The sequence below is a fragment of the Culex pipiens genome, chromosome 1 (genome assembly GCF_016801865.2).
Source record: "Culex pipiens pallens isolate TS chromosome 1, TS_CPP_V2, whole genome shotgun sequence".
NCBI lineage: Eukaryota > Metazoa > Arthropoda > Insecta > Diptera > Culicidae > Culex > Culex pipiens.
Window position 1 is genome coordinate 60,469,570 of NC_068937.1, and position 20,049 is coordinate 60,489,618.

The following is a 20,049-nucleotide window of genomic DNA, read 5'->3' on the forward strand; positions in this document are numbered from 1 at the left end:
AACTTTAAATCGTTATCTGCCAAATAGTCAAAATGTTCATTGTTGTCCTTTCGAGATTTTTTTTTGTTTTGTATGAAATGAATAAAAGAAAAGCCTTAGTGACTTGGCGAATTGTATGTTATTTTATCTTGTTATCTCTTAAATTTATTTAATTATTTCTACATGTTTTTAAAAATCAAAAAATGTACATTCGAACGTTCCAATTTCTCCACAAACAAGTCTCACCCTGACACCCGGCGAAGTCTCAGCGCTATAGTTGATGTTTGTGCGAGTCGTAAATTCTGGCTCCGATTCTCAGTCAAACGAGCACAATAATTTTTCCAATCATCTACCACAAACGAACGAACGTGAACACAATTGGTGCAAAGCTTTAAAGCTAGCGTTCACAGCGAGAGTGCGCCGTTTTGTGATCATTATTAACCTGCATTATTCATTGCCAGATCTATGGAGCTGTCAGACTCACATTGCACTGGCACTGGGGTTCGGTTTAATTCGCAAAGTGCTCTAAATTTGATTTTGTCCAGGATTTGGGGTGCCATTGTTTATGCCGTCACGCCACGACTGGATCAGACGGACTTAATTTGAAACTGTACTAATTGAGAAAACTTCCATGGTTTAGAACATTGAACTGAAAGTTAATTAGGGTTTTTGAGTAGACATTATATGACCCAAATTTAATATAGTTCGTCCTGGTCGAAACCCGAAACGTTACCTAAATTTAATATAGCTTAATTGTGTTAATAAAAAGCCAAATTTGAAAATTTGCATTAGTTTCACTCCAACTTGTCGCACAACTTCTAAAATGCTCGTTAAATTTTTGACTCAAGCAATTCCCAGATGAAAAGTTGTCTCTACACCGTTCCCAGAACAGCCTTTTCCATCATTCGTGCTCCGGACGACAGCTGATGCAATTACGCACTCTCAAGCGCAATGATAAATTCATAATCCAGCGATACAATTTCATTTCGCAATACAAATTACAAAGTATATTCCTGCTGACTGCCATCTCTGCCATCGTTTGGTTGGCAGGTTGCCTTCAATCACACAAGAGCGGGTGACATCCTTCGTCACAATACTAACGACTTTGTTCCTCCTCTTCTTGGCTGGGAAGCTGGGAGCTGAGAACCGGCAAATAAAATAAGGAAAAGTGCTGAACCGTACAATGGTGACGACGTCTCCTTTCCATCAACTGGTCGGTAGCAGCTGTTCCATTACTGCACCGTGTTTCCGTGCTGCACAATATATAAGAGAGAGATATTTCTTGGCTCTTGCTGTCCTTAACCGTCCTGATGATCCATCCTCCAGCTAACCAAGTCTCTGTGTTTTCGTAAATCTACCTTTTGTTGTGTTTTTATTTGGAAGAAATTTTGTGTAGAACACCCTAGTGGCCAATGGAACTTGAAACCTCACCTTTTGACCTTCACGGATCTCCAAAACTCGATTCTATTTCTGAACCCCGTGCAATGTTGTCACTCTTCACATGAAAGCAGTTTCCCGAAGTGAGTTAATTTTTCCAAGGGAATTTTAGTTTGAGGCCGTTTTGTCATTCTTGCATGCACGTCTATAATTTTCTCATTTTCTATTACACCAACCTTCAAAAGATTGACACTGCGACATGCTCAACTCAAAGAGCAGCATATACTTAAAGGGTCCCAAGAATCATGTGCAACTTTATTTTTTCAAAAATATTTAGACAAGGCCGAATGGGTTTTTTCAAAATTGTATGGAGAATTGGGGCGGTTCGTCGTTCTCACAAACAGTCCAGAAATTGCAATCCATTCAAAAAAAAAAAATAAAATCAAAATGCACGTGTATCTGTGGACCTCGAAGTTTATGTTTTTCAGTTCATACTCGATAACGCTTCGTCTTTCTTGAGAATGTCTCAGTAATATGCCCCTTGGCCTGAGTAGCCCGGAACTGCCTTCGTTCCTGAACTCAAGTCTGTAAGATTAGGGTAGTGTTGTTATTTCTGACGAAGGAAAAACTCGCAAGCCTCCACCTAATGGCAGCTGAAAGCTATTTGTCTTGGTACTTTTCACCAACGCGAACGCGGTCAAAGGACAATCCCCAAGTTCTAGCGAAACTCAGAAACACCCTAACCCAAAGGAGATACAACATAAAATTGTCTCCGAATTTAGTGTCGATGCTCCGTGCGGTTCTTCCGGACCTGCGAGCCAGTATTGCCCCCACAAGCCAGAACAGAGAAGAATCTATAAGTCCCCAAGTTCGAGCTGGAGAGTGGCAAAGTCAAACACAAGAGAAAGAAAAAGCGAGTGCAAGGATTTAATGTATGAATAAGAAATGAAGATGATGAATAAAATAACATCAATAAAAATGGTAAGAAGACATTAATGGCGAAAGGTTTTCCATATCACTTTGCTCTTGTCGGAGCGGGGTAAAGAGGAGACCTTTGATTCTCAATAGACTTGTGTGACTTTTCTATATTCAACCCTATATGTGCCCTACCGGTGCCGACCTTTGCCTTGGCTATAAAATAGCATTTCTCCTCGAGGGCCGATTCATCTCCCGTCTTCTGCTTCTTCTTCGAGTGTGCCAAAGTGAGTGTGGGCGGTGAATCCCAAAAGCGAATGCAGCAGCAAACGGCAGCCTTCCTTAGTTATGGGAATGGCATCATAGCCGTGTATAGTCGTCCCGGGCTTTGGTGTACTAAATTTTGCTGTTTAGCATATAGTCTTAGTGCTACTGATGGAAGCTTTGATGTATGCTTGGGAGATATGGAATAGAATTAAATGATTTTTCAGAGAAGAGCTATTTCTTGAGTAAATACATAGGAACCTATTAAAAATATCATCTAATTTTAATAAAGAATTAATGGCCTTTTCTCAGATTTCTGTAGCTCGAAAATTTGGTGTCAAAAAGACATTTGATCTAGACAAAAACGTGTATTTGATGGCATACTTAAAATAAAATTTTAAACGTATTTTTTACCTTAAAAAGGTTGGAAAAAGGCTTGAAACCCCTGCCATTTTTCTTTATAACTTAAAACAGCAGAGGGGCCTGGGAAAATTTATGTATACTTTAAGAAACTGCAATAACCGAAAAATAGTAGTTCATGCAACAAGTTGAAAAATTGGATTTTTTCGGCGCGAGTCGTACACTTGTCAAACGAAGAGTTGGATAAATAATATCGAATTTTGCAGCGAGTTTCATACATTATTTTTTGCAATTCCGAAAGTTTTTATCAGCTTACCGTTTTCCATGTCAAAAATCAAACTAATCTTGGAAAATATTACTTTACGTTACAATTTCGGGATAGTTAAACTTTATAACATATAATTTAGTGCTGAAAAGTGTAACGAGAATGTCAGGAAAAGTAAATAGTTTTAAAACGGATTTGCAAAAAAAATCCAATTACGAAAATACTTGCATATTTTACAAGTTATCATATTTGTTTTATGAAGTGTAAATTTTTGTGTACATCGGAAGTTTGTAACGAAATTTCACTTAGTGGATTAGTGAGAAATCAATTGCAAAGGCATCAAAATAAATAACTAAAAAATAATTGATTCCATCTTACTTCAGATTATTTGAGTTTTCAGTAGCATTGGACTCATGTCACTCGCAATATTTTGTACAAAATGATCATGAAAACGCACACTTTAGGCACGATTTCTACGTTCAATGATGCAATCTGTATCCATCCATGCTGATGCTGATTCCAATGGCCCAGATAAAAAAAAACTTTTTCCATTTAAATTCGAGCCCAAGCCTGAATGATGAGGGTCGTTCCAAAACCACGATATATGGGTAATAAAAGCCTCCATCGCGCGGGAGAAAAAAGTGTGCTAAAAGCGCTTAATCTAATAAATTTCACCACCCATCCAGCCTGCCAGCAAACCCAGTGGCGATCCTATATCGATGTGGTTCGCTTTTTGTGTGATTTTTGGCTGGCGAGATTAAAAAAGTTATGATAGCCTTTGATCATCATGATTCGTTGCGAGTTTTCTAACTCGGCCCCACTGTTTATAAGAGGGGGGGGGGATATCTTTCAGGGGAGTGTGGAATATTTTGATGTTAGCTTGAAACCTCAGCTCATTGCTATCCATCGAGTGTGTGCCTTCATTAAATGATTATGATTTGAGAGGGGGCCAAAGTGTGCACACAAACCATCTTCCTCAGGCAAGCACACAGTCTAGATATGGTGATGTGGAGGGTAAAAAGGTCATAATTCGGCTGTTTGTCTGTCTGCAACAGAGTAATGATGCTATTGCTGTATGTATATACTTTCAACCGCCCCCCCCTCCCCCCTGACTTCTATCCGGAATTCAAAAGCACAAATCGGTTATGGGCACGCCTCGGAATAATTTGAAAATTCAAAGCTAGACAAAAGCACAAGTCGTGTCCACAAGCATGCCGCCGTCGCCATTGAGGTCTTGTTTTTTTTGCTTCAGTTTCTTCCTTCAGAATATTCTCCAGCATGTTGTCACTGCTGGAAAATGAAATAAATATATAATAACATGGCTCGAACAAAATATGTATGCTCAGCAGCGATGGGTCCCCCAGCCGTTCTATGCGGTGACTCGTAGAGATTCCGTCTCGAGGAGTATGTTTTAGTTTCAGCACATACACACACAGGACTTGAGAAACTGCTGGCTGCAGTCTGCGAACGAAGCTCTACTGAGGCATAAAACACACATAATATCATAACACAAAATGGAACCGGATAACGCACCTCGCGTTTCGTCCTCGTTCTCGAGTCGTTTCGTCTGACTCAAGCCATGCGATTCTGATGCTGTGGTTCTTTTCGAGTTAAGGTTTTTTTTTGTAACAGAAGTTGGAAATTGGAGCCACTAGTTAAGCAGTCAAAATCGCCATAGCAAAATATTCACAATAAAAATATCATGGTGATATTACAATGTTAATATTGATATGTCAGAAAAATATGTAATTTTCTATCTAAAAAATTGAGCAGGAGCCTGAGAGCCCATCCATGGTCCGAACCGTAATATCCTTTCAGCACTACTGATCATAGGCGACGACGATCTAGTGGTGTTTCCCTTAATAACTGCATGTATGAATACGCTGAAAAGATAAAACACCATGATTGCTGAAACTAGATTAGTTGCGAATAGGCAACAATAATTGGCCACCAACGGCGCCTGCCATGTCAGTTTGTAGATCTCGATTTCAAGGGTAAGGAATGGTTGCTGTAAACTTCCATCTAAAAAAATGTAGATTTACCAACTTTGTCATTCTAAATTAAGGTAATATCACTTCATAAAAATGTTTACAATTTTATATGTTGAAAATTTTCAAAAAAAATGTACTGTGCATATAATAAAAGAGAATTAACGCTGAAAAAGGCAATGTTTAAATATTCTTAAAAATAAACATTTAGAAATAGTTGAATAATCTTACAACAATGTACAGTATCTAGCAAGCTTCCCTGCACCGTGCGGTACACGCGTTTCGCTTGTACCTCGGGTTTGCTTTGCGCCTGCTTTGTTCGGTTTACACCCGTACCCGACTCACACGAACTGAGGGTATTTTGGTTCATCGTACCAGCGCACCACGACACTCTCGGTTCGCCGCGTCGGTTTTGTGTCTGGCACTCATCCATGGCATGAACCCGGTATATGAGCCAAGGTGCTTCACTCGTTACGAGCCGAGGTACGTGTCGTGGTACGCGCTGGCGGTACAAAACGGGTTCAATACCACGACACGTACCACGGCACGCTGGGTTCATGCCATGGGTGAGTGCCAGACACAAAACCGATGGGGCGAGCCGAGAGTGTCGTGGTGCGCTGGTACGATGTTCCAAGATACCAATACACAAATGGGTTCAGGCACGTAGCGAAGCTAGAAAACCAAACCGCGGTGTGCGTTGGCACTGGCACATGGGAAGCTTTATCTAGAATATGGGAAAGTGAGGCGAAAGAAAGAAATAAACGTTTAGTCGCAGTTTTCAAAACAGCGCAGCACCCATCAGAGAAGCAAAAGCCCTCAGAATCAGGAAAAAGTAAAATGAAAGTATAAAACATGAGAATTAACACATAAAATTTCAAAATTTGACACAATTTTTAGCTGATACAGTTTATTTGCAAAACGTTCACAATATCAAATAATACAAATAAATTAAAATAAATTTTATTGTAAGGGGTAATCTGGGAAACGTTGTTGTAAGGGTTAATTTTGGTCCTCGATCACGAATCCGAGCTCCATTTCTCAATATATCGTGACTGGAGGGGCGATCACACTCAAAAAAATGAGTTCGCGTAAACGTGAACAGCGTTCATGCCAACGGGAACCAGGAAGAAAACTGTTCACTTTCATGGTGCAATGCACTACAAAAGTTGAACAGTTTTCTTCCTGGTTCCCGGTGGCATGAACGCTGTTCACGTTTACGCGAACTCATTTTTTTGAGTGCAGATTTTTTTTTCCAATTTCGTGTAATTTAGCAGAAAATGTCCCATTGATAAACAACTTTATATATTTTAGCATTCTTTTTTAAATTTTTCAAAGTATCAATATAAAACATTTTATTTTTGACAATGTTTGTTACGAAAAGGTTAGCAAATTGAACGCCAAGCTGAATCCATTGAACGTTGGTTTGGCTAAAGTATTGTCAATGCTTTTTTTTTTTTTCAAATTTTCAAACATTGAACAAAATTGATGAATTCATAATCACTGCTTATGTATTTTGTTTTAAATTATTTACTCTCAATTAGAAAATATAACAATTTTTCCTTTTAATTTTTTTCCGTCCATCTCACCATCAAATCAGCCTCAAACAAAAAGATTTGCCCTTCACACAAAATGCTCCCCACACGAAAAGTTCTTGTCCTGCCTGTTCAGGGGGGACGGAACACTTACTGGAAAAACACGCACGTCACTCACGTGAGGGGGGAGCAAGAGGTTTCCCGCATCGTTCCATCCCACCCACAAGAGTGGGACGACGAAAAACGACGACCCGCAGTTTCCTCTTTATGAAAGAAGCTCTCATGTTTCACGTCTTTTGTACTCAGCAGGGGGGACGGAGCGTGGTCATGTTCCGACTTTTCACGGCGAATGAGGACGCATTCCGGAAGAAGCTGCAAAGTTTAAGTGTCTGGCTTGGCATGTGGCGGTGCCGGTATTGTACCTTTGTACCAACTCGGGTGTGCACAAAAGGCCCGTTCCGTCCCTATTCGTGTAAAGCGGTTCCCGACCCACAAGAAAAACGTGCTGCCGTGTAAAGCCAGCCAGCACACACACACATACAACACTTGGAAGAGGCGTGAAAAAATTTACTGCGTGCTTGTGCTCTGTGGTGCCGTTTTTATTGCGGCAATTACCAGCTAAACTATACACGAGCGTGAGGAGTGGATATCTTGTGGGGACAAAAGTTTTGCAAGTTTAAATGGGTAGCTAGTAGTTTGGTCATCGCGAGAGTAGTGTAATGAATTTTGTTTCTGTACATCATTCAATATGTCACAGAGAAACAGAAGTACATCTCTTGTTGATTGATCAAATAAAAATCTAATGGTTGATTAGAAACTCAACAATATGTATAACTTTTATTAGTTATTGTTCGATACAACACAACAGTTTCAGCACGAGTCGTACATTTATCCAAGGAGGTTTACCGAGCCACACTACAAAATTGTAGTGTGGCTTGTATGGCAGATGACAGATATTTCCATGTCATGCGGTAGTATTCACGGTTTATCTTGCACACACACAACTATGTATGGCTTAGCTTCACAAATTACCTTGTAACATCACCGTGAACAACAAACCATCAAACGGAACCTCCATTCTGATGCGGGTGTGAGCACGTGCCACCTCTTTGTCCTTCTGCTGGCCCCTCATCCCGGCCAGTTGCCCCCACAGATCTTGGCCGGTGGAACAACAAAAGAGTGCCGGGTGTTTGTACATCATTGTAGTGTTCCGTGCTAGTGCGTACGTACATTTCCTCTGCCTCTGTAGCCCAAGGGAGGGTGAAATCGGATTTTATGCTCCAATTATCAGTGTTTTATGGTTTTGTTTTGATTTTTGTTCTGTGCACCGTGTCTTGACTCCTGCCTTCGAAGTCTGCCGCAGCCATTATTACGGTTCATATTTTTTCTCCCACTGCTGCCGGTCGTTTGGTCTTGTTTGGCTTGGAGATCTCATAATGAAGATGGAAGTTTATTAGATTTCCTCCGTGTTCGGGTTTGCCTTTGTCTTTGAGTGTGTGTATAGTATACGGACCACCGCCGGGTGTTCTCCGTAGGAAGCGTATTGAGGGAACCGAACTCATTCGGACCAGACAACCCGTGAAACAAATCCGATTGAGAGTTTCTTGATGTTGTGCAAATATTGAATGTTGCGGAACATTATTGGGGCTGAACGAGTAGGTCTTGGTGCTGTGCGTATTATCGGGGCACTACCGAGCAAACATACATACTACTGGGCATTTGGAAAAATCTTCCGTCAGTTGCGTAGACAAGTCTAATTAAATTTATTCTAGAAACCAGATTTCTAAAGACGAAGTCATCCCACAACTTCAGAATGGTTTACGGGTCGTCCAATGTTTAAAAAATCATAGAAAATCGATAATTGAACATAATTAATTGTTTTATCCTTAATTAAAAAACTTACGCGCAACATCTAATCTAATCTAATCTAATCTAATCTAATCTAATCTAACCCTAGCGCAGCCAGTCTTTCGAGGGCATCCTGGAGAATGCCTTAGGTTGATTGACGCCTAGCATCTTCTTGTCATTATCAACATTTGCAGTGCGCCATTGCATTAACATGCATTGAAACATCACAAACGTCGAAACGGCCAGGCCAACTGCGTAAAGTTAACCGCAAAGATGATTCGTTTAATTGGATTGAGTTTGAACACGAATGTTCAAACAGCAATACATTTTTGAATCTACAGGGGAGGAAGAAACGTGGGGATCCCCCGCTCACGTTCCTGTTTATTTAGGCAATTAATCGTTGGGAGCCACCATGCTAAGAAGTTTTGGTGCTCCGGGACCCTCGAGGATGGGACATCGTATTTCCACAAATGCCCTGGACACTATTTGCCGTGGTTATAGCGCCACAACTCGCTCTTAAAAAAACTTACGCGCAACATTGAAGAAAACAGGACTGTGAAACCATAGTATTTAATTCTATTTTCACTTGTATATTTTTCAGGTTTGTACAACAATTACCAACAGAAAGATCATTTGTATTGAAAGCTTGCAAGTTTAAACCAGTTGATAAATAATTTAATGCATTTTATGTCAATATTTTTTTTAAATTTGTTACCGTTGCGGGTAATCGCTCGATTTTGCCATTTAACTTCGCCCATGGCAAATAGGAGCACGTCTATTAATTTGAAGTTTTAATTTAATTTTGTAGGGAATAAGGCTTTTGTTTTGTATTGTTTTCATTTATTGTATTAATGTTTAAATGTAACTGAGACAGAGCACAGTTAGGGAAATAAATAATAAACCACATTTAACGAACCGTAGGTCCAATATCTGTCCACACACTTTACCTACTAACCCAGCGGTTGTGGTGCTATAAAACCGTGACCATTGGGATCGTCACATGCAAACGAAGCAGAGAACAACAAAAAGGAATAAAAGGGAATACGATCGATGGGTAAAGAGGGTTCGACTGATATGCAGAACGACGAAGAAGGTTTTTCCCACTTTAGCAGCACACGAGAAAACAACTACCAGATTCTAGTGCGAGCACGTACACCAGTACATAGTACCCGGCACAGTTACAAAGTGTAGTCCAAGTGGGAGATTGAGATCTGCCCGCTACAGCGTCATATCAGGACCCGTAATTGCCAGCTAAGATCGCTGCCGGACGATCGCCAGTCTGGTGGCCAAGATGTGTCCATCCTGGAGAGGACAACCCGCCCACCGGCGCACTTCGGTGGTTTGGCACGTGGTTGGAGTCCACGAAGCTGGGTTTCTACCGAAGCGCCAGCAAGTTCGAGAAGCACGTGTGTCCAGGATCACCGCACGAGTTTCGGAGGCGAAACGGGCACGCGCACGGGAGCCCCCCCCCCCAAGAAGTAGGCCGAGAACGGCCACGTATGGCCCGGTGGCCCCCTGTGCCTCACCGGCCGTCCAGCACCCCGTAGCAGCCCAAGCAGCGAGAACAACTCCTAGCAGCAGCACCAGCAGCAAGGCCGGCCCACCGCACTAACCACACACACACTCACACACTGTAAGTTTAAATACAAAAAGTTAAAAAGTAATTCCTAGGTCTTGTGTCCTTGATTCGGCTTCGAGCCGACCTTGATGAGAAGGCTCTTTGCTTTAGCTAGTCCCGCCAGCGCGCAAAAGAGGCCCAGAGCCCACCCCAGTCGGCCGTGGCTCTAAGACCAACCGGCTGGGGCGTCTTAAGGCCTCCTGGCCCAGAGGGTACGATGTCCCGACCAGTAACAAATTTCAAAAGGCATTTTTTTAAATACCGAGACGTAAATCAGTTATCGTAAAAGTACTTTTTTTAGAAATAAACATATGATTTTTATTTTTTTATAACCTTATGCATCGATCGGATATCAAGCACAATTTTTTTATTTGTAATTTGTTGCTTTATTGGATACGATAACTTGTAGTGTGTATGTGTACTTTTTGTCAAGTCAAGGAAGGAACTGTAGGATTTTAAATTGTGATGCTGCTTCCATTTCCAAAGCGCCCCTGTTATCATCATCCAAATAATCTCGAATTGAAGGTAGCAGAACCAGAAGCTAGCATGTAGGGTATTTTAACCGTTAGTGGACCCCCTAGTAGAGCCGAAGCACATTTTTCACAAATTTTCAATATTTTAAGCACTTTTTCATAACCTTTTGTACAAAACAAATAAATCTGAAGTCTTTTGAACAATTTTGACTTTTTCTTGTTTTTGAGCAGAAAAAAAATCAATTGAAAAAAAAAATGCCTGTTATGGACCCCCTTTTCCTATAGTGGACCCGGGTCCATAATGCGATTGTGGACCCGGGTCCACTATAGGCAAACTGTTATTTTTATACCAAATTTAACCGATATTTGATGTTTTGATGCATGGTGTAGGTCTAATGATAGACATAATGAATAAAAGATGGATTTTGCTTACTTTTCTTCATAAACAAATATGTTTTGTTAACAAATTTGGCTTTAAAGAACAAAAAACCTAACAGATATTTAAACACATTTATTTCCGAAAAAGATCAGAGAAAACGTTTCAAATACCACTGCAAACATAAATATAATAAGAAAAAGTAATCTTGATGCAAATTTTTCCATATTAATTACATAAATGGTTGACCGAAACTAAACATTAGATTTGTTTACAGTTGCTGATAAAACCACGCATGTTTATTTAAAAAAATGTTTTTTTTATTGATTTATTATTATAAAATATCATTTCAAACTGCAATTATGATGCTTCAGTTAAGTACAATTAACTATAGTTTTGATTAATTATAAATTCTTACGGCTTCAGCTTTTTTGGTACTTTTAACATGAAAACAGCTATATTTATTAGGGTGGGTACGGATTTTGAAAAGTTCTCAGATCAAGTTCTGGTGTAGTTCCCCTTGTAGGGCATACCCATAGGGACTCTCACACCAAAATTCAGCTCATTTGGTTGAAAACTGGCTTGTCTCGAGCGGGTTCAAGTTTACATTGAAATTACTATGGTAAATTTTGAATTTTCGTTCATTCGCTCCTACAGGCCTGTGGAAAACATGTAGAAACTTCTAGGATGGCCAGAAATGAGCGGAATCGTCTGGAGAACAACTTTCCCTAAGAGACCAGGTCGATTCGTTCAACCCCCATCGAGCTCAACGGCAATACATCCGGGGTTTTTGGAACCAACGGTTTTCCCCAGAAAAGCATCAAATTTTTCTTAGCATGCTATGAATGCTAGATGAACACCGCGACGCCACATGTCAAACAGCTACCACGTGATTGTACAATTCGCACCATAACAGTTTTTTTTTCTTATTTTGAGATTTAGAATACAGCTAAATAGTATCAGGATCACCATAAATGATAATTCTATAGTTCAAAAAGTAATAAAAAGTAATATTTTATAGGCGATGCTAGTCCACGTGGTAGCTGTTTGACATGTGGCGTCACGGTGTTCATCTAGCATTCATAGCATGCTAAGAAAAATTTGATGCTTTTCTGGGGAAAACCGTTGGTTCCAAAAACCCCGGATGTATTGCCGTTGAGCTCGATGGGGGTTGAACGAATCGACCTGGTCTCTTAGGGAAAGTTGTTCTCCAGACGATTCCGCTCATTTCTGGCCATCCTAGAAGATTCTACATGTTTTCCCCAGGCCTGTAGGAGCGAATGAACGAAAATTCAAAATTTTCTACAGTAATTTCAATGTAAACTTGAACCCGCTTGAGACAAGCCAGTTTTCAACCAAATGAGCTGAAATTTGGTGTGAGAGTCCCTATGGGTATGCCCTACAAGGGGAACCACACCAGAACTTGATCTGAGAACTTTTCAAAATCCGTACCCACCCTAATATTTATACTCATAATTGAAAAAATATGCGTTAAGGTTGATAAAAACAAGCATTTATTGTATGTTTTAGAGAAACTTTTGCTTGGATACACAGTTTTCTTCATTTTTGAAGGTTAAATTAACAGGGGTCCACTTTTGGAAAAGTTTGGATTTTAGTTGTCCTATATTGTTCTTCGCTATATTTTAGTAAAGATCCTTAAACTTACATTATTTCGACTTGCTGAAGTTAAATAATCAGTCAAAAAATGATTGGATGGTTAACTCAATCATAAAATATAAATGCAGTTTTGTTGTGAAAATGCTAGTGACCATGGCTGATTTCAGATGTCGAACTCAAAACACTTATTTTGGTAAAAAGGACAATACAATGTCAATCAACATTGTTTTAAATGATGCTGAGCATGCCAAATAAAAGAATTGTAGACAACAACACGCTTGAAATTGTGATTTTATTGAATTTTTCATCCTTCAGAGGGTCCACTATAGGAAAGGGGTCCACTAATGGATAACGTACCCTATTATCTTACCATTCTTCCAAATTTTCATATCTCGTACCACATTAGACCGGAATCGAACCGATCGCTGGAAAGCCCGGAAAACGAAAATTATATTTGCTTCGAAAAACACACCCACAAAAACTCTGCCAAATTTGAAAGCGAATCAAATTTCTTCCTCATCATTTTTCTTTATCCTGCCATGCATACGATAATCAAATTCCGATCAACCTTCAATCTTGGCTGGGAGCCATGTAGATAACCACACACGCACACAAACGTAATCGAACGCACCCAAGCAGAAACGTTCATTTCATCATGTTGGCTTCCGACCTTCCCGGCACCGGATATGCCTATCGGTTCCATCGGGAGGAAGCCCAGTCAGCAGTCATTATTGCATGAAAGCAATCTCTCGAACTCGGTTTTGCCTTCCGCTTTTTAATCAGAGAACGAAAACATGCAAACAGATTTGAGATTAAACCAGGTCGGGGAATATTATTTTGGGCGTTCGAAACAGAATGAATTATGAGATTGAATACTTTAAGGGAACAGATCTTTCAGAAATAAGAATATGTTTGCTGTAATCAAAATATTCTACACTCAAACCCCGATGGTTTGACACCAACTGTTGTCAAACGAACGGGGTCACTTTTTAGTTTGACACCCCTTTTACACGGAGTTCACATATACTTCCAAACGTTTGTTTTGATAGTGTGCGTGAGCGCCGTGTAAAAAGTGACAGTTCGTCACTTTTCAGTTTGACTTTGACCAACCAACGGGGTAGAAACTAAAAAAGTGTCAAACGAAAAAGTGACCAACCACCGAGGGTTGAGTGTATTTCATTCGTAATACACAAGAACTTGAAAAATAATTGGCATCTCCTAAAGACAAATTTAAGTTTTCAAATAAAATTCAGTCTATTAATGTTAAGATGATCATTGTTAAGATGTTGCTCTTAGGCTAATTGGGACTACAGTCTGAATAGTTTCATTTGAGCATATAAAAGCAAAACAAACGATAAACAATAAACATATTGTGTTTCTTTGTTTTGATTTCAATATTTTGTGTTAAACTTTGAGTTACAGATAAGCTGTTTTTTATAACTTCTTCGATTGTGTGCTATCTTGTGATACAAAAACAAAACAAACTGTTCGCTATACAGCATTGCCTTGGCGTTCTCGATTGCGAGATTCCTACTCGAAACTTAGTGTCCGAAGGCTTGATTGTTGAGGCAATTGCAAACCTCTTTTTACACCTAAGCGTCCATCCACCATCGGATTCGAACTGACGACCTTTGGATTGTGAGTCCAACTGCCTACCAGCGACTCCACCGAGGCAGGGCCCAGGGAGACGACTCATACACCTGGCTATCGACCTAACCTCTAGGTTTGACTGGGGTTAACATTTACATATAATTTTCGTTTTCCGGACCGAGCCACGTAGCCCAGTGGTAACGCTTCCGCCTCGTAGATCGGGGTTCAAATCCCGGCTCGGACCAACACAACAGGTGATCTTTTCCCTTATGGAATCGATTGCTTAGTAAAGGGAAGGTAGTGTATCGTCACAAACTGGACCTTATCACGACACCTTAGGGAGGCGACCTATGGAATGTTAACATTAACCTTAACATGTTAACATTAAGTTAAGAATGAAATTACCACTGAATCCGCTTTGTAAATGCCGGCCCCGATACTCTTCAAGAGTGTTCCCCTCAGGAACTGGGAAATATTTCCTTTTTTTACAACATTTACTTCCCCGTCCGACGGAAGACGTGATCAGACAAATCTCGCCTCAAAATTTGCCACCGGGACCTTCTGGGATCGAACCCAGGCCGACTGAGTGAGAGGCAACCACGCTTACCCCTACACCACGAGTAACGTCTATCTTGTGATACGTCTGCAATAAAAAAGGTAGGACGTGGCACAAGATAGCACACCAGCTACGATTAAATTATATCCTAAATTGTAAAAATATCTCGTTCATGCCCAGATTTATTAAACAGTCTTCCAATGTTATTTGATGTTTATTGAGTATGTTTTTGGGATAGATGGCGCCACTCGATAATACAATAAAATTCACATAAATCAGCAGGAACCCAAACGGAAATGAAAATTCCAATCATAACTCTGTCCTCATGCTGCTGTTGCCTGTTTTCCCGTCTGTCGACCCCCGGAAGGGCTTTCAAAAAATCGCATGGCTTTTTTCTGGGGGAGGAATGTTGTGAAAATAAATATTGTTTTACGTATTTGAAAACAATCAACTCGCATTTCACGCGCGGTAAACAATACAAGGAATTACGGAATTTTTGTCGATACACAAATTTCGCACGAACTTTATACCGCGCCCAAATACCGTGTTATTTCGCGCAATTTTCTCCCGAGCAATACGGTTGTGTGTGAGCTGAAAAGTACGCGCGTAAAATGAGAAAAAGCCATATGGTGCTTTTTGGAGGTTGCGTAATCCATATTTTCGCACTTGTTTTTCCCTGGCACCACCGCAGAGACCTCCCTTTCCTTCATCCCAAATTGCCCCCGAGGATGGCTATAAAAAAGCACATGCACTTGTGTGTTTGCTCATTCGGGTGGCACTTTTTCGGTTTTTTTTTTTCAAATTTCGATAATATTAAAAAAGGCTCCATGTTTTTCGTACCCGTGAACACACGCCAGGTTGGTGAACAGTAAAACGTCGATAGTTTGACAGCTTTTAGTTCGTTTTTTTTTATCTGTACCCATAGCCTGTCCCATTTTGAGGTTATGTAGAGAACCTGAATCCGCCTGGGAGAAGCCAGAAACTTTTAAGAAAAACACACATATTTTTTTTTGTCAAATTTTGATAGTGCATCTTGATCTTTAGACAAAACACTACCATTCAATTACAAAATGAGTTTTATTGAATCATTGTGTAAATTTATTTCAATTGATTTTTCGAAACCTTTACAAAAAGTTACTTTTCAGTAAAATAAAGGCTTTACTAGGGCGGTTCGTCGCTGTTGCATACATTCCAAAAAATGCATGCTGTATGTGGGAGTAGCCAACATCACTAATTCTCCATACAAACTTTAGAGAAAAACCACTCGGCCGTGTTTCTGGGGACCCCAAACTTCATGCTTCCCCTAGAGTTGAGCCAGCGCAAAAATTTAGTTGGTCGGTGTAATCTATCATTTAGATCACCTAACATTCGATGGCATCATGACCTCAAAATGAAACAGGCTGGTGTAGGATTTTGTTGATTTTCAGTCCTTTTTTTCTTTGGAGGGTTATGCTAAGACCACAGTAGGCCCAACTCGCCCTATTCTTTTTTTCAATTTATAAAGCCGCGGCAAATTTAAAAAAAAAATCATTGGAAAAAACTTTAACTATCTATGATTGTCAACTATTAGCAATTAAGAGATCTTTCCGGTTTAAAAAAAAATGAAATTCAGTGTTAACAGGAACAAAACAAATTAAATATATTTTTACTGGTTCAAGTGTTCAACCATCGTGGTTTTACTGTGCAAGCTTTGGGAGAATGGGAAAAAAGCTTGTTGTTTTACTCGAGCTTCTGGCCAGGAAAACAAAAACAATGAACACGTCAACAGTTGCAACACAGTGCTGCTGCAGTTGGAAACATATGGCAACATTTTTATGCAAACACGCGCTCGCACCATCTTTTTTAAGGAAAAGGAAAAAAATGTGTAAAATTAATGGAATAAAATATTGCAAAATGCATGCAGGCACCGAATAAATCGAGCATCGTGGCTGTTAAAATGATCCGTGTTGATTTATTAACGAACGATTGGCTGACTATTGCGTTTTTGGCGATGAATTATTAATGCCACACGCAGATATCGATTCCGGGCCAGCATCAGTGTATCAACTGATGAAGTGTAATTAAAATGGTTGATCTACCCCTCCCGGGCGCTTTTTCCCCGGAAATTGTTATTATTTATGAATCCTGGAAAAACAAACGAGATAAGCACGTCACTTTACTTGCAGAATATCGCATCTAATTGTCTGCTACTTGAGAGCAATTCAATTTAATTTATTTCAAAATAAAAAACAACGACCAACATTTTTTCTGCAGATTCTTTATTTCGAGAGAGGCATAAACTCACATATTTTTTTAAAGAGACATTAGCGATTTTTGGCTCAAAGTCATAATGGATAAAGTATCTCAACTGGTTAATCCCGAAGGAACTTATCGGTGTTTTAATGAAAAAAGAATTTAAAAATTCTTATAAAAAAAAATTTCTACCCAGATATCAACTCGATTCAGCTTGAGGATAAATAATTACATTTTTATGGTTGTTTCTAATGTTGTTTTTGATGTATTTTATATGTAAAATTAGCTTAGCCCAAAATATCCTGCGGCTCAAAAAAACTTCAAATTTAAAAAAAAAAACAACAGATATTATTTTAAATAATCATTAAGTTCAGTTTAGTTTATTTAATCACAAGCAATTTTGCAATGCCAAAATTTTATCCACCCTACTTCTTCTTTTTACCCTTTCCTTTGCCCTTCTTTCCCTTCCTCTTCTTCTTGGCTGCCTTTTTCACCAGAACTTGGCGCCAAGCCCGTTGCAGCACCCTGGCGGCGTGCGCAATCCGGAACTTTTCAACCTGCTCCTCGATCAGCTCTGCCTCAAGCACTTCTACGTTGAATGTCAGCTGCTCCAGTTGTTCCTGCTGCGGATCGTAGACTGTTTCTTTCCATTCCGGAAACTGAGCTACATCGTTCTCAAGCGCTTCAAGTTCCTTCATTGGTTCTCCGACAAATTTGTCGTACTGCTTGATCCACAGCTGCAGTTGGACGGTCAGTTTGGTGATTTTGCGCCGTTTTTGGTTGTGCTCGTCAACCAGAGCTCGATATTCTTTGCTGTTTTCCAAATCGAGCACCTTTCGTGAAACTTCTTCTTGAAGATGGGCAAAGCTACGATCTCCACTTTGGCGCAGTGCAATCAGTTCCAACTCGGACTCATCGATGATGTCCTGAATCTCACGTGGGCTTCTCTCTTTCAGCAGAAATGTTTCCATTTTCATCTCGTCAATCGCTTTTTGAGTTGCTTGAACTTTCCTTCTCAAATTGTTTATTTTACCTTTGCTTACTAAAATTCCGGTTATGTATTGGAGTTTAGATTTTTCTGATTGTTTGTAAATGTATGGTTGCAAAACCTCTTCCTTAATAGGGAGCATGTTTCGAAGCGTTCGAATGGATTCCAATATGTGATAGCAATTGTCTGGAACCTAAATTGAATTTTAAATATCATTTCAATTAAAAGACATTTTCGTACTATCAAACCTCAACATTTTCGAAGCTACAGTTTGCGAAAATTTCTTCTAGCTTCTGTACAATATCCTCAACACCGGCATCACTTTTCATCAACTCTTCAATTTGTATTTTCAAATTATTCCGCAACTCTGAATTGTGCAACCTCTTGATGCCAGAGTAAACTCGAAAAAAGAGAACCAGCTGATCTTCCAGCTCATCCACAATCGAATCAATCCACTGTTTTTGCAGGTGGAAATCAAAGTACTTCCTATACTCGGGGTCGTCTTTCCCGATTACATCCCGCTCCAGGCTGGTTGCTGAAGGGGGCGCGAACTCCTTCATTTTTAGTACAGACGTGGAATGTTGAGTATCGAGTTGTTTTGAGTGTCATCAGGAAACGGCTTGCTGAGCACAACTTTAAAAAATCAACAAGTTGGATTTATTTACTCCAGGAAAAGTCAACAAAGTAAATCTTTTCCAGTTTCCCAAAGGGGAACACTTTTGAGGTATATTGAGGAGCCAACATTTAAAAAGCGGATTCAGTGGCAATTTTGACTCAACTAACGTTTACATGTTTTATTGTGAACATTCCATATTCCCGCTAAATTTCAACAAAAGCCAAAAATAACATCAAAAATAATGCAAAATATTGTAAAATTAATAATATTTTGGATCTACCAAGCCGCCCAATCTTGATCAACCATAGCAGATTTAAACGTAGAAAGTTGTGTTTCGCCTTTTTGATGAAAAAAAAGTCTGTTCAGAAATAATGTGAGTTTTCATACTAATGGAGACGCCTGATACTAAGTCAAATTCAATAATGTCGATAACTTTTTTTTAATACGACAGATAATGGGGCTTATGCACAAAAAAAAACAATTGACGTGATCCACCATGCGTCTCCACGCTTGGTACTTGATATGGGAAAACACTAGGAACCTTTAAAAAACTCTAGTACTGTTCAAAATAATATAGCAAAAATAATCGCATAATTGAAGTGGTATGAATTAGGAGCGAGTCCACGAATAGACCACACCCCTTTGCAAAAGACGTCCCGCCTCACCAATCTGAAATCTGAAATTTTCAGGAGTTGTTTGGACATATATAACTAGGCCAAATTTGAGCACTCTAGCTCAATGAGAAGTGGGGTAAATCGGAACACAACGCCTGAAAACCTCAAAAATCTTATAATGCCTGTAACAAGGGCAAATTTAAATTTTAAATTTTCAAAAATCAAAAAGCATCTGAAAGGACTCAAAAAATATTAAAGATTTCCGCTGAATTCGCTTTGTAGATGCCGGCCCAACACTGCTGGGAAACTGGGAATATTTAACTTTTTTAAAGTTTATGTTAAGAATCGAGTAAATTTACTGAAGGCAAAAAGTTACAAAATAACCTTCGAAATAGCTAATAGATGGTGGATTGTGTAGTGGAAAAAATACATAAACCGAAAAACTCAGACGAAATCATAATCTTGGATTAAGTCAACTAAAATCAAAACCAACTCTTGACTCTACCTTTGCAGGTTTTGGATGCTTTTCAAATCGCATCAATTACAAAAAAAATAATTCCCGACCCCTTCAAAATATTGCATGGCCCATTGAAAACCCCGAATTGCTTCGTATAAATGTATAATCAAAGAATAACAACAACTCTGTAATTGGGTGATTTCGAATCCTCTCCCAACCCTCACATGAAGGAAGGATAAACTGTCGCTGCTGGTACATCGGAGCAATGTCATCGTTAGACATGATGATCCTGAGGGCACTACATCGTTCTCGATGACATGTCCTCCCCTCTACACCACCGTTTCCATTTTCATTGCCCCGATCCAAAACGCAGCGGTACTGAAA

At 39.6% G+C, this 20,049-nt stretch overlaps 2 protein-coding genes across 2 annotated transcripts in view; one reads left to right on the top strand and one right to left on the bottom strand.

The window, feature by feature from the left end:
• LOC120424152 (uncharacterized) overlaps positions 1–20,049 on the top strand; it is a 72,634-nt gene that overhangs the window by 18,393 nt on the left and 34,192 nt on the right. The gene's annotated exons all lie outside the window — the stretch shown is intronic.
• Positions 17,347–18,581, bottom strand: LOC120424153 (uncharacterized). The gene is made up of 2 exons (XM_039588201.2): positions 18,227–18,581; positions 17,347–18,171 (listed from the first exon to the last, which is right to left on the bottom strand). The coding sequence occupies exons 1-2, from the start codon at positions 18,536–18,538 to the stop codon at positions 17,416–17,418; spliced, it is 1,068 nt and encodes a 355-aa protein (XP_039444135.1). The 5' UTR covers positions 18,539–18,581; the 3' UTR covers positions 17,347–17,415.